A 13,744-nucleotide genomic window follows, 5' to 3' on the forward strand; every position below is an offset into this window, starting at 1 on the left:
CTGACGCATCTTTCTGCAGCGCCTTGCCTGTGAAGTGTAACTGTACATAACAGCTGTATGTTTGTTTTATCAGAAAGCTGAAAAGTTTGCAGATTCTTGACTTGCTTGTAGCTTGATACGTTCTTTACTGATTGCTTTTTCTTGTTTTATTTCTCTCTTACTCTGTCCCTCTCCTGCTCTTCCGCTCACATCAGATGTTCATCAAATACATAAAGGTTAGCACTCTTCTCCTGTCAAAGCGTGGTAAAAACATGCTCTCTTAAATGGCGATCTACTGTAATGGATGGCCTTTAATGCATGTGGTATTAAACTAGGAGTGCACCGATCGGCCCCGATTTTCTTAATTTTTGGTGATTGACGATCGGCGGATACTTACATGTCAAACCGATCTTATCCACTGGTCTTATCTACTTGTCTGACATGTTGTGCAAGTCTTTAAAATGTGAAAAATGAAAGCCTAAAGGAACTGATTACCAAACGGGTTGGACAATGAAACTGAAACACTTGGTTTTAGACCACAATAATTTATTAGTATGGTGTAGGGCCTCCTTTTGCAGCCAATACAGCGTCAATTCATCTTGGGAATGACATATACAAGTCCTGCACAGTGGTCAGAGGGATTTTAAGTCATTCTTCTTGCAGGATAGTGGCCAGGTCACTACGTGATACTGGTGGAGGAAAACGTTTCCTGACTCGCTCCTCCAAAACACCCCAAAGTGGCTCAATAATATTTAGATCTGGTGACTGTGCAGGCCATGGGAGATGTTCAACTTCACTTTCATGTTCATCAAACCAATCTTTCACCAGTCTTGCTGTGTGTATTGGTGCATTGTCATCCTGATACACGGCACCGCCTTCAGGATACAATGTTAGAACCACTGGATGCACATGGTCCTCAAGAATGGTTCGGTAGTCCTTGGCAGTGACACGCCCATCTAGCACAAGTATTGGGCCAAGGGAATGCCATGATATGGCAGCCCAAACCATCACTGATCCACCGCCATGCTTCACTCTGGGCATGCAACAGTCTGGGTGGTACGCTTCTTTGGGGCTTCTCCACACCGTAACTCTCCTGGATGTGGGGAAAACAGTAAAGGTGGACTCATCAGAGAACAATACATGTTTCACATTGTCCACAGCCCCAGATTTGCGCTCCTTGCACCATTGAAACTGACGTTTGGCATTGGCATGAGTGACCAAAGGTTTGGCTATAGCAGCCCAGCCGTGTATATTGACCCTGTGGAGCTCCCGATGGACAGTTCTGGTGGAAACAGGAGAGTTGAGGTGCACATTTAATTCTGCCGTAATTTGGGCAGCCGTGGTTTTATGTTTTTTGGATACAATCCGGGTTACCACCCGAACATCCCTTTCAGACAGCTTCCTCTTGCGTCCACAGTTAATCCTGGTGGATGTGGTTCGTCCTTCTTGGTGGTATGCTGACATTACCCTGGATACCGTGGCTCTTGATACATCACAAAGACTTGCTCTCTTGGTCACAGATGCGCCAGCAAGACGTGCACCAACAATTTGTCCTCTTTTGAACTCTGGTATGTCACCCATAATGTTGTGTGCATTTAATATTTTGAGCAGAACTGTGCTCTTACCCTGCTAATTGAACCTTCACACTCTGCTCTTACTGGTGTAATGTGCAATCAATGAAGACTGGCTACCAGGCTGGTCCAATTTAGCCATGAAACCTAACAACACTAAAATGACAGGTGTTTCAGTTTCATTGTCCAACCCCTGTAGATGACAGTACACACAGTAGGAAATGATCTAAACCTTTCATTTATATTTTAGAGCACTACCTCATGTGCTGTTGAAACTAGTTTGTATTGTTTTTACGGGTATTGTTCAATGTATTTCAATAAGATAAGATTAGAACATTGAAGCGATATTGTGACCTTTTAAGACCTGAGTGTCAGTTATTAATAAAATCAATATCAGGCAACTTTGGAATCGGCAGGTCAGGCTTTTTAAAGATTGGTGATCGGTCAGAAAACCGCCATCGGTGCACCCCTATAGTAAACGGTTAAAACATCAGAACCATATGCTTCTTATTTGGGTAATATTGTTTTTTGAAGGTTGCATATAAATGCTTTAAAAAAATTTTTTTTTTTTACAGTTTTTATTGAAGCTGTTTTTAGATTATCGATTTGCTCGTTTTCCCTGCAGGTAGAACTTCTCTCTCACTTTGGGGCAGAACACTTCTGTCCCCTCAGTCTCATCAGGTACGATCTTAAATTACTGAATATAAATTCATAAATAATTTAAAACCCCAGCTTTTCTATGCTTGAATAATATTCAAACAAGGATTTAACTTTCTCTGGAAGAACACTGAGCGTTATTTTCGCTTTTGTTTTTTCTAAGGGTGTGTGTTACCTTTCAGATTACAGCAGCTTACTATGAAAAGTTTTATGTTCATTTCCGTGTTTGTCCTTCAGGCAGTCATACTTCTAACTTCAAACCGCAGCTTTTTATCATAGCAATATTTGGCAAATTGAGAAATGTTTTCTGTAATGAATGGGTGGGGCAGATATTTAGGAACCAGTTTAATGACCTAAATATATCTTTATGTGCTGTTTAGTCCCACTGTAGTTTTAAAATGTTTTCTTGTAAATTCCTTCTTTACAATATTTTAAATGTATTTAAACCCGTAGGCCTTATAATGAACCTCAGCCAAATACAGGGCAAAGCTGGAGAAAAACCTATTAAAGGCTGAAAAAGACTCGAGACTGTGGTTGGGGTTCACCTTCCGGCAGAAAAACAACACTAAATCGAGACAAATCATATGTTGGAATGGTCCAGTCAAATCCAGGGCCAAATCTGAATTAGAATCTGTGGCAAGACATGAAAACTGCTATTCAGACTATTATTCACAGTCTCTGCTTCCAATCTGACAGAGTTTGAACTATTTTACAAAACAAATTGGGCAATAATTTTCATCTCCAGATGTAGAAAGCTAGTAGCCTTGTCTGCCTCTTTAGATTTTTACTAGCTAAAAATTGTGAAAACTTCTACTCTCTCACTTAAAATGACAATAATATACATGGAATTTTGTTGTTGTAATGTTTCTACATTACAGATGTGATTAATTGTTTCTACATTAGATGAGATGAATATGTTTGTGAGGAATGTAGGTTGTTTGTTTCTGTAACACATTATTTTTGGTGTGTAGGGTGTTCGGTACCAGCATGGTGGAGGAGTACGAGGAGATAGCAGATTCCCAGTATCCCTCCGAGAGGCTGGAGTATTTGGATGAAGACTATGGTAAGATGCTGAAGGATAGTCTGAGAATATTCACTCAGCCAAGACGGATATTATTAGCCGTCTCCGTTGCTTGCATGCTTTAAATGGTTCAGCTACAAAGAACGAGGAAGGAGTTAAAATTCAAATTTGCTTTATAATTAAGCTGTGTAATACCTGTGCATGACTTAGAATATTTTGCCACATTTGGAAGGCATGTTCTCTCAATCTGTTTTTCGTTCCACATCAGTCTTGAAGTGTGATGTTTTTGTAGAAATGTTGATATTTTTGTCAACTTTTTTGACTTTCCTTGTAATTTTCTATAGACTATCCTCCTGGTTACCAACCATCAGAGGAAAAGGCCTCTAAAAACTTGCTTGGTTCAGCAACCAGTATGTATACACACACATGCAAACCTTCATGCTCATACATGCATATGTAGTCGCTTTACTGTTTAGAGGCCAAATGTCTACAATGTTTTGAGATATTTGAGACAAACATTATTACATCTAAAGTCACTTAAAGAAATACGGAATCAGTTTTTGGGTGTTAAATATAAATTAAATATAAATTGTTTTTTTCTTTATCTAAATCTGACCTCAAATGTGAAAAAAACACCCATCATGTCAATATTTAGTAAACAGAGATGATGTCAATACAGACGTTTGTAAAAACTAGATACATCCCAAGCCTTGGATGTATATAAATATGTAAAATTTTTTGATCCTTAAAAGGGGGTGTACTTTCTTTTTATAGGTAACTGTAATTAGATGTGTCCAAATCATAAATGTAGCATTCTATTGCTGGTTTAGACACTGAAGACTTCAATTTTCCAAAGTCTGATTAACGTTTTTCATGCTGGGTATACTTCCTCATTGATTTGCATAGGTATTTGCTTGTCCTGCTATTTTTATCATCCCTGAATAAATAGTTCAAACCTTTACTGGCAGCTGTGGCTTCATGAAGCGGCCAAATAGCCCTATGTTTATGAGCTCAGTCAGGTATAACATTATTCTTCCGATAGCAGAGTTGAATATTTTATTGGTTATTTTAACCACCGAGCACATTTTAACCAACTTGCTATCTGACATATCCATACACTGGGGTATATTGGGTGTATAAAATTGCTGTGTACTTTCTCCTCCTTTTTTAAACAGCACACAACTCTAAAAAAAATACACATATGTTTTTCTTGAGTGAGTGGAGGATCCCTCCCTAACACTCTGTGACCAGAAAATAATAAAAGCATCAACAGGGCGCTTTGTGCTTTCTCTGTTCTGGATGGATTCTGAGAGGATTGAACAACTTGGGAACGATGAGGGTGGAAAAAAAAAAAGCGTAAGTGACCAAGGGGGAAAAACAGAAATAATGATGAGTCCGTCTCAGCATCAGATTGGACTGTGTGTGAAAAGGGAAAAAACTGTTAGTAATGCCGTGGTGTGTTTGATGTGAGTTTGACCTGAGGCTGCTGCCTGTTAGGAGTCGCATGTTCACAGATGAAGTGAAGTGCGTATTTGTTTCTTTTCTTCAGATGCGATCCTTAACATGGTGAACAACATCGCCGCTAATGTACTTGGTGGCAAGTCTGAACTACAGGATGGAGCAGAAATAGGAGGTACTCACTATTCACTCTTTGAAGTGTCAATAATCCTTTCCATCGGAAAATCCTGAGGATGCTACACTTTTTTGATGGATTTAATTTTGGGCCAATCAAATTGAACCTAAATCACCTAAAGGATTGAAACCATAGTAATAATTTATTTATAAAAAATTCGGCTGTTTTATTTTTGCAAGCAATAATATATGAGAATTATGATTTTAGAAATACAGATATTGAGCATTACATTTTGTGCTTCTTTCTGCTCTAAAGTACTAATGTTTAAACATTTTATATAACCTAAAATAACAGGGAAATAGACTTGAGACCCCAGCACTGTCTGTTTCAAGTAATTAATAAAAATAACAGTTTCAGCAGGCTCTATGCTACTTCTATTTATATTTAACTACTTTTATCAGATTTAAACCATTATCTCACAAAGCTGCCATCAGTATTGATTTTTGTTACTTATTTGATGCATAAAGATGTTAGGGTTAGGGTCAGACACCATAGTTAATGTTTCAGAAGCAACAGTAATTCTGGGAATTAATGAATCAAAACCGTTTTAGATTTTTAATTTATTGTCCTTTCTGTGTGTACTGTCATCTATGGTTATCTGTTTGTATTTCTAAATGTGTGTTTTAGTAGTTCAGCCAGCTACATTTTCACAGTGATGATTAATCTGCTGGCCAGTGACAGAAATCTGCCAGTTCCCCGTTGATCACATCTGGCTGGTGATCAGCAGAAAGATCTGATTCTTTGTTTTTGTTTTGCTTTTTACCCCGTTGAATAAATGTAATGTAAACACATCAACAGAAAGTATTTCCTGTTTTGAGTTTGGGAAGAAACTTGTGCCATCAGAAACTGAATCTGAATTGCTCTGACTGAATTTGTATTTGTGTAATTTGAAATGAAATGCATTGGTTTGAAAAGGAATTTCACTAAACTGAAACTGAATTTTATGGTTTGAAACTGAATTCATTTGCTTTTAAAATGTATTTCGTTGTATTAAAAATTCAGTTTGACTACTTTCACTTTCAAGTCTGTAATTCAATTTCAGTTCCAAAATTCAGTTTTTTGTGTCACACATCCGGGTCCTTGAGGACAGCCACAGATTAATCAAACACAGATTCATCGATTTACGTTTCACATCAGATTAAACTTCCTTTTTTGAGCTGGAGCAGTGCAGCATTTATTAGCTTGGCGGACGTCAATCACCAAGTCAAATGAGCATCTGTAAGAAGCGTCATGTAAACAAATGATGGTCAAACAGTAACATTTATGCTACCTGTAGCTATTAGCTAAACATGCCAGATTAGCATAGTGTGCCGCCGGTGTTACGTCGGTCTGCGTTTCTCTTGCCCTTACCTTAGCATAACTTCTGTTGCCTAGCAACCGTGTTAGCGTGAAACGCAGAGTTGTGAAGCCGAACAAATGGAGCCTGAAGGTTAATTACGCTGTCTCTACTGTGAATAAATACACGGTTTTAATTTACCCTTTTACATATTGCTGATTGCTTATAATGGTGTTTTGTTTTAAAATGTTATTGTTTTATGATCTTGTTCATTATTTAGCCATTTAAAATGTTGAAAATTTGTTTTGCGTTCATAGATATAAATCTAACACTAGATAAAATACATTGATGACAAATACTATTTGTTTAATTTATTTGTAAAGCTTTTAACAACTTAAACACTAACATATTAACTTTAGGAGCAAAGTTTAAATCAGTTTTTTGCAGAGCAGCATAATAATAATAATAATCATTATTATAAGAAATAAACCAAACTTCAATATAAGATTTCATCTGACTGAATTATATCTGTTTAACTTCCACCCATTGGGGAAACCCAGCGGGATTTTGAAAACAATGTGCCGGCAGTCAGCTGTTCTCTCGGGGTTTAGCGCACCTCAACCACCTGGTCAGCTGACAGCTGGTGAGGCGAGCCGGCTGCTGGGGCAGTGGACGAACACATCGATGCATTTGTGCAATTAAGTGATATCTTGATCAGATATTTTAGGTTTACACAGCTACATTCTTATCTAAAAACATTGTTAAAGTTCAGTTGTTTCACAGAATGCGCAATATAATTTTATTCACAACTTTTCCTTCTCCTCCGGCCTTTGCCACTTCCGTTTGAACAATCTACTTTGACCCGCAATGAATCATGGGACACGGAGGATACACTGGACCCATCCTTCACATCTGGGGATAAGAAGGACGCATTTGTTGGAACCTTGGAGATTGGACAGCATTCGTCGCCTCATCCAGGACGTTATCGGCCAACAAATGTGTCCTTTTAAAAGGATGCGGTCCTGAATCTGGACCCAGCAATAGTGAATGACATGAATCAGTAAATCTGTGTTTGATTAATCTCTGGTTTCAAGAACCCGGATGTGTCACACAAAAAACTACATTTTGGAACTGAAATTGAATTACAGACCTGAAAGTGAAAGTAGTCATACGGAATTTGTAATACAACAGAATACATTTTAAAAGCAAATGAATTCAAACCAAAAAAAGGAGTTTCAGTTTAGTGAAATTCATTTTCAAACCAATGCATTTAATTTCAAATTACTCAAATACAGATTCAGTCAGAGCAATTCAAATTCAGTTTCTGATGGCACAAGTTTCTTCCCATACTGGCTGTTTAGGAACAAATATCTTTATGCATCAATGGGAATAATTAGTGGGAATCCCTTAAATTTCTGATAGATTTAAATTGATATTTGTTTTCTTCTATATGAATAATTGAGTTGGTATGCATCATAGCTTTTATAAAAAATGTCAGACTGAGACAAAACTGGAATTATCAAATTCAAAATAAAGAAGAAAACTGAAAATGTTTCCCTGCCAGTAAGCCAGGGAAGATTAAATGTGTTTTATCAATGAAGTATTCTTGTTGAAACATTTTAAGGTGCTCCCAACACTTGTTTCAGCTTGGTGTACAAAAAAAGCTTTAACGTTTTGTTGAAGCTGCGATTTGTATCGAGTTCACCTCTATTTGAAAGCTGGGCCTCTGAAATGGATCCTTTTGTGCCTCATTGAGCAGCTGCTGCTCCTCTGCATTCAGTATGAGGTAGAATAGGTTCATCCATTTAAACTAGTCACTTCTTTTTAGGTCGGTGTCATTAAAAAAAAATCATATTTTATTGATTTGCAACAGTCATGCATCAAGGTTTAATTGGCAGTGCAGCGGAAATCTGGGGGACATTTTGAGTTATTAACCTGTAAAAATTGTATAATTGATTGACGGAAGAAAATGCATGAATAGCAGATGAAGCTGAAAGAGATTGAAGAGGCTTATTGATATTATGTAAATGTATTCGAGGGATCTCTCAGTATTTTTCTACCTTCTTATTAACTTCCTTCAGATTTGTGCTTTTGATGTTTGTGTCTTCTTGTTTCCAAACAGCAGAGGAGAAGTCACCCTATGAAAGCATGTGCTTTTTCTAACTAATTTATTAATATCAATATTAACAATACTGGCAAAGTTCTAGCAGTACAAATAAACACCTAAAATGAAAAGACTGTCTAAAACTTTCTCTAAAATGTCATAGAAAAGCATTTAGTTGATAAAGGACTACTCCACATTTATTACCACCTAAAATGGCTCAAAGCACACAGAGCAAAATCACATCAATTACACATAATTCAAACATCACGTTTAAAACTCAAACACTCAGTTTGGGGCTCCTGACTGTTGAAGTGAACCTGAACACCATGATGAGATCAAAGAAGCTGCCTGGGGCCTTCAGAAAGATGTAGCAGCTTTTGAGTCTGTTGAGGCGTTTAAAAAATGAGAAATCCACCATTCCTCTGAACAGAAATGTCTCCATGTGGAGGACATTGAAATCAGACGCAACATGTCAAGGTCTGGTTGTCCAAGCAAATTACAATGGAACCAGACTACAAGATCCCGATAGAAATCTCCATAAAACCTAAATGTCATCACGGGACATTTACAGCAGTCTCCTGATACTGTTGATATAATAGCTCATGTCTGTAGAATCAGAAAGTGACGGAGCAAGTTTAACTTTCATGGGAGGTGTGCAAGGAGCCCAGACTGATCTTTGCCAGAGACAAAGACTAAGACTTCTGGAATAATGTGTTTTGGAAAGAAGAGACTAAAACAGAGTCAATTAGACGCCCTTTAGTGCAGCAGGACATGGCTAGCTCACAATTATGTAATCCACCATGAATTCTACCATGTATCGGTGGGTAAGTAAGTAAAAAAAATTAGACAAGTTTAGGCAGATCTGAACCCTGCAACATGACGATGACTTTAACATACTAGTAAATCCACAAAACACTGAGAGTTAAGAAGTTGAAAGTCCTGGGCCTAGTCAAAGTCCAGATCTTTTTCCTCAGATAGAAAACACATTTTATTGCTTTTACAAACAAGTAAAGCAAGGTTAGTTTTGTTGTTTGAATGCAATTCAATCGCCTTATTTTTCAGTTATAGAAAATGAGGTTAGACAATGGCATTGAACATTTGTTTTTTAATAAAGGTTTAATGGGGTGTCCTAATATTTTTCCACATGGCTGATTTTGGCCAAATAAACAGAACCTAAGAGCTTCATCACCTTTCATATCCAACTAAGAAACACAAACTCAGTTCCTCTTTTTTGCTTGTTTTTTTTTTTTTTGTGCCATTTCCTGCCTTTCTTCCACTTTCTGTAAGCACTAGTTGGTCTGTCTGTCTGTCTGTCTGTCTGTCTGTCTGTCTGTCTGTCTGTCTGTCTGTCTGTCTGTCTGTCTGTCTGTCTGTCTACATTTTGCTTAGATTAAGTTCTTTGAAAACTGGGTCACTTTATTTCCCCCCAGTGTGAGCCTATGTGTAGCCGTAGTGTGTGCTGAAGGAAGCAGATGTTTACTCTGCTTCTGACTGGAGGTCTTCTGCAGCCTTTCAGCAGGACGTTGTCTGCTTTCAGCTTCTAGGCAGAAACCTCAGCTATGCTGGAACAGCAGGGGGGTTGACGCCAAGTCCTCTGGTAGTTCAGTTTACCACATGGAGAGGTTTCTGAAAATGTCTCAGCTTTTTTGTACTGCAATCATGTTGAAAGGGATGACATAACAGATTTTCACTTGATAAACAGGCTAAACTAAATATACCAATATAACAAAATAGATTTAAAAAAAGGCATTTTGTAAAAACCCTTACTGCCCCGTTACGCCTGGCTCCTCACAGCTACCAGTCTGATTCCAATGTACACCCACAAAGTTGGAGGCAGGCTGCAGGAGAGCTCAGTTCAAACTGGCCTAAACTGGTTTCCCTTTACATGGAGTGGGGGCTCCCGGCACATTGTGCAATGTGTCTACCTCCCATTGAGGAAAGGGGGGCTATTATGCAACTGGTGAACTGTTTTTCACTCTCACTGATTGCTCTGATGTGTAGGTCTTCCGGTGACTTTGTTTATTGCGGTCTCATTGTGAAAATCACAGGTAATTCAACAGAGGAGGGGGGTGAAATAAAGGAGAGCACAGATGTGAAAGTTGACTCACCTGAAGCCTCTCTGGACTCTGCAGGGTAAGATCAATCCACAATAAGATGTCATCACTGTTAACTGATTTCCTTCATGCAACTATGATTATAATTACAGTACCTTTCAACATTTTTCTTTCTTCTTTTTCAACATACAATGGAATGATTTAGATTTAATTGTATGGACGTGTTAAAATTGTCAAGTCAAAGTCCAGACCTTAAAACAATTTAGGACCTGTGGGAAGAGCTTCTCTATCCAATCTGACTAAAGTGAGCTATTTTGCAAGGATTTAAAAGTTGGTAGATGCATAGCCCAGAAGACTGTAAATACTACAGCTGCTGTAGGTGGTTCTTTAAAGCATTGGCTCACGGGCTGAGTACAAACGGATGCCACACTTTTCAGATTTTTGTGTATGAAACATTTTTAAAGCTGTGTGTCTTTTTCCATTTCTCCTTACACTGACTGTGTTGGTCTCAAATAAAATTCCTATAAAATATCCTGAAGTTTGAAGGTTGTAATGTTAAAAAAACGTGAAAAGTTCAGAGTGTGAATCCTTTTTCAAGGCTCTGTGTAGGTCAGTGAAAGACACTAAAAGCCTGTTGTTTTCCTCAGTCTGGACCCTGCAAAGCCTGAACAAACTGCAACAGAGAAGCTTTCTAATACCTCTAGTGACTCTACTTCCTCCTCCTCATTATCTGACTCCAGTGAGGACAGACAGATTGTCACACTTGTGGAGGAGGATGAAGATGAGGAGCCAAAACAGTCAACTGTCACACTGTTGGAGGAGGAGGTCGAGGAAGAGGAGGATAAATGTGAGGAGAAAATGAGGAGGTATGCTAACAGGAACCAATGGGAGAGTCAAACATACTGTCCTTTCTCCTCCTTGTCCTCCCTGTCTCTGTCCTGCATGGCCACGCTGCCTGAGCTGCTTCATCGCTGGTGCTCTGCCAGGGTGGCAAAGGAGCGACTGCAGAGCCTCAGGAGGAGGCAACTTAACACTGAGACCCAGACTGATGAGAACATCTCTGTCCAAAGACTTCCAGTCATCCCTGTCCCAACACCTACCCAAGAAGTCTTCCCTCTGACGGAAAAAGCTCCAGAATCGGAGGCTCTGGGTGAAATCCACAATCAGGGGAAGCCCTTAGGTGAGGTACAGACTGATTTACAGGTCAATGCTCAACCGTCTGACATACACACTCCAGAGCTTAACATCCTACTAGAGCCTAGTAGAACTGCCACGATTCCCCCCCACACTTCATCAGCCCCTCACAGCACCATGATGAGGCCCACCCTCACACATGAGGAGAAGCTCTTACCTCCTGTAAAGGATGAAGCCCTTGACCCTGTCCCCACTCCTCCCCTCCAAGCTGTCTCTATCCCAGAGACGCAGCCGGTCGGAAGCGCCACACTGACACTCTCTGTCAGTCCTCCCCTGCTGGTTCTGCCCCTGGAGACAGCCTCTTCAGTTTCCTCATTGACACCCGTCAAAGAGCAGCCTGTAGTTTCTCTTCCTACCGCATCAAGGCCTGAGAACCTTCTACCCCCTCCCACTGAGCTGCCAGCCGCCGTCCCACCAGCTGACAGCCACACAGACTCAGTAAAGTCGGGTACAGATAATGGTGGCAGCAAACAAAAGCAGAACACTGATGATCCTCAAATCCAGGGAGAACAGGGGAACAATCTGTCCCAGACAGGACATCCCCATCGGACCGAGGACTTTGTGGAGGAGGATCTGTTAAACACTAACATTCAGCGGACAGCAACAGACTTCTACGCAGAGCTGCAGAATGGAGGAGATTACTCCGGGGGAACACTGAACGGAGGCGCCGTTCACGGGTCCAGTCAGAAGGAAAGCGTGTTCATGAGGCTTAACAACAGGATCAAAGCTCTGGAGATGAACATGAGTTTGTCCAGCAGATACCTGGAGGAACTGAGTCAGAGGTAAAACCTTCAAAAATCCAAAGTTTAACTTAAACCCTACAATAGCAATTTGTTGTTAAATGTTGTGAACTTAATGAAACATTTTCATCTTTGCATCTGTCCTCTTCAGGTACCGTAAACAGATGGAGGAGATGCAGAAAGGCTTTAACAAGACCATCATAAAGCTGCAAAATACCTCCCGCATCGCTCAGGAGCAGGTCTCATGACGTTCAACCCAAACATTTTGAAACAAATTCACCCATTAACAGTAAATGCGTGTATTTACTGTAGTGTTGCCTGACAACTGAACCACACTTGTTGCTTTTTTTGTCATTTTGTCAATGAATACAGGACCAGAAACAGACTGACTCTATCCAGGTTCTGCAGAGCCAGCTGGAGGATGTTACCAAACTGATGCTCAATCTTACAGCTACAGTGAGCCAGCTGCAACGAGAGGTAACATCTGCTGTTCTTAATCTTTTTAACTGCATTTAAAACAAGTCAAAACCAACACACTGAAGGTAAGGGATAGGCAACCTAATGTGGAAAGATACGGTGCACCTTTTTTTTTTTTTTGGCAAACTACACAGATAAGGAAAAACATGATCACCTAAAAATGTGCAGGTGTGACTTTTTGCTGCCAAAACAGGACTGGAGGCATGAACTTCACTAGATCTAAAGGTGTGCTGTGGTATCTGGTACCAGGAAGTTAACAGATTCTTTAAGTCCTGAAAATTGCGAGGTGAGGCCTCCATGGATTGAACTTGTCTGTCGAGCAGGTCTGTCAGATTGGATTGAGTTCTGGGGAATTTGGAGACCAGGTCAACACCTCAAACTTGTGGCTGTGCTCCAGAAATTATTACAGAACCATTTTTGGTTTGTAGTAGGATGCTATCCTGCTTAGACAGCCAGCATGGGCACCCTGACTGCTCTGCAGACCCACATGCAACAAACTAAGATGTTCTGTGTATTCTGACACCGTTCTCCCAGTTAACCAGGATTAACCTCAGCAGTTTTGTCGTGGCCTCAGAGGGGGATAGTGGAGCTTTTTGAAAGGTAAAGGTGGAGGATGGTTTGGAAGGGGAAACACTGTTTATGTGAACTCAAAGGCCTTCAGAAGCAAAGATCTCAAGACCTATTGTGATACTTTTGTTTATCTCAGTTGAACACATTTGAAAATGTTAAGAGTGAACTAGTACTGGCTTTACTGCAGCCTACGCTCAGCTGCAGAGGAGGTTTCAAACCCATGCAGCATAAGTGGGTGGGATGCATGTAACACTAGCAGTTCCAGTTTTAAACAAGAAATATTTTTTTGCTTGTTTGGCTTCACAAAGTGGACACACTGTGCCCAGGTGGATTAAATACAGATGTTCTTGATGAACCATTGTATGCGAAATGAACTGAGAAGAGCCAAGTGTCAGGCAGACGCTATATCCTACATAATAATTTCTATTAAATTTCTACACCACACCCAGAAAATGCCACATCTTGTAC

General features: G+C 39.8%; 1 protein-coding gene across 5 annotated transcripts in view; it reads left to right on the forward strand.

Annotated features, from left to right (window-relative positions):
* The window catches only part of suco (SUN domain containing ossification factor), a 51,806-nt gene that overhangs the window by 31,202 nt on the left and 6,860 nt on the right, over positions 1-13,744 (forward strand). For 4 of the 5 annotated variants that reach the window (XM_047374518.1, XM_047374513.1, XM_047374515.1 and 1 more), the window contains 9 exons: positions 195-215; positions 2,176-2,231; positions 3,179-3,270; positions 3,573-3,638; positions 4,778-4,861; positions 10,290-10,374; positions 10,943-12,271; positions 12,381-12,468; positions 12,602-12,706. In XM_047374518.1, coding sequence (XP_047230474.1) covers positions 195-215; positions 2,176-2,231; positions 3,179-3,270; positions 3,573-3,638; positions 4,778-4,861; positions 10,290-10,374; positions 10,943-12,271; positions 12,381-12,468; positions 12,602-12,706 — 1,926 coding nt within the window. The remainder of the gene's footprint in view (positions 1-194; positions 216-2,175; positions 2,232-3,178; positions 3,271-3,572; positions 3,639-4,777; positions 4,862-10,289; positions 10,375-10,942; positions 12,272-12,380; positions 12,469-12,601; positions 12,707-13,744) is intronic. The other variant, XM_047374516.1, reaches the window with a different exon arrangement.

The sequence above is a fragment of the Girardinichthys multiradiatus genome, chromosome 9 (assembly GCF_021462225.1).
Source record: "Girardinichthys multiradiatus isolate DD_20200921_A chromosome 9, DD_fGirMul_XY1, whole genome shotgun sequence".
NCBI lineage: Eukaryota > Metazoa > Chordata > Actinopteri > Cyprinodontiformes > Goodeidae > Girardinichthys > Girardinichthys multiradiatus.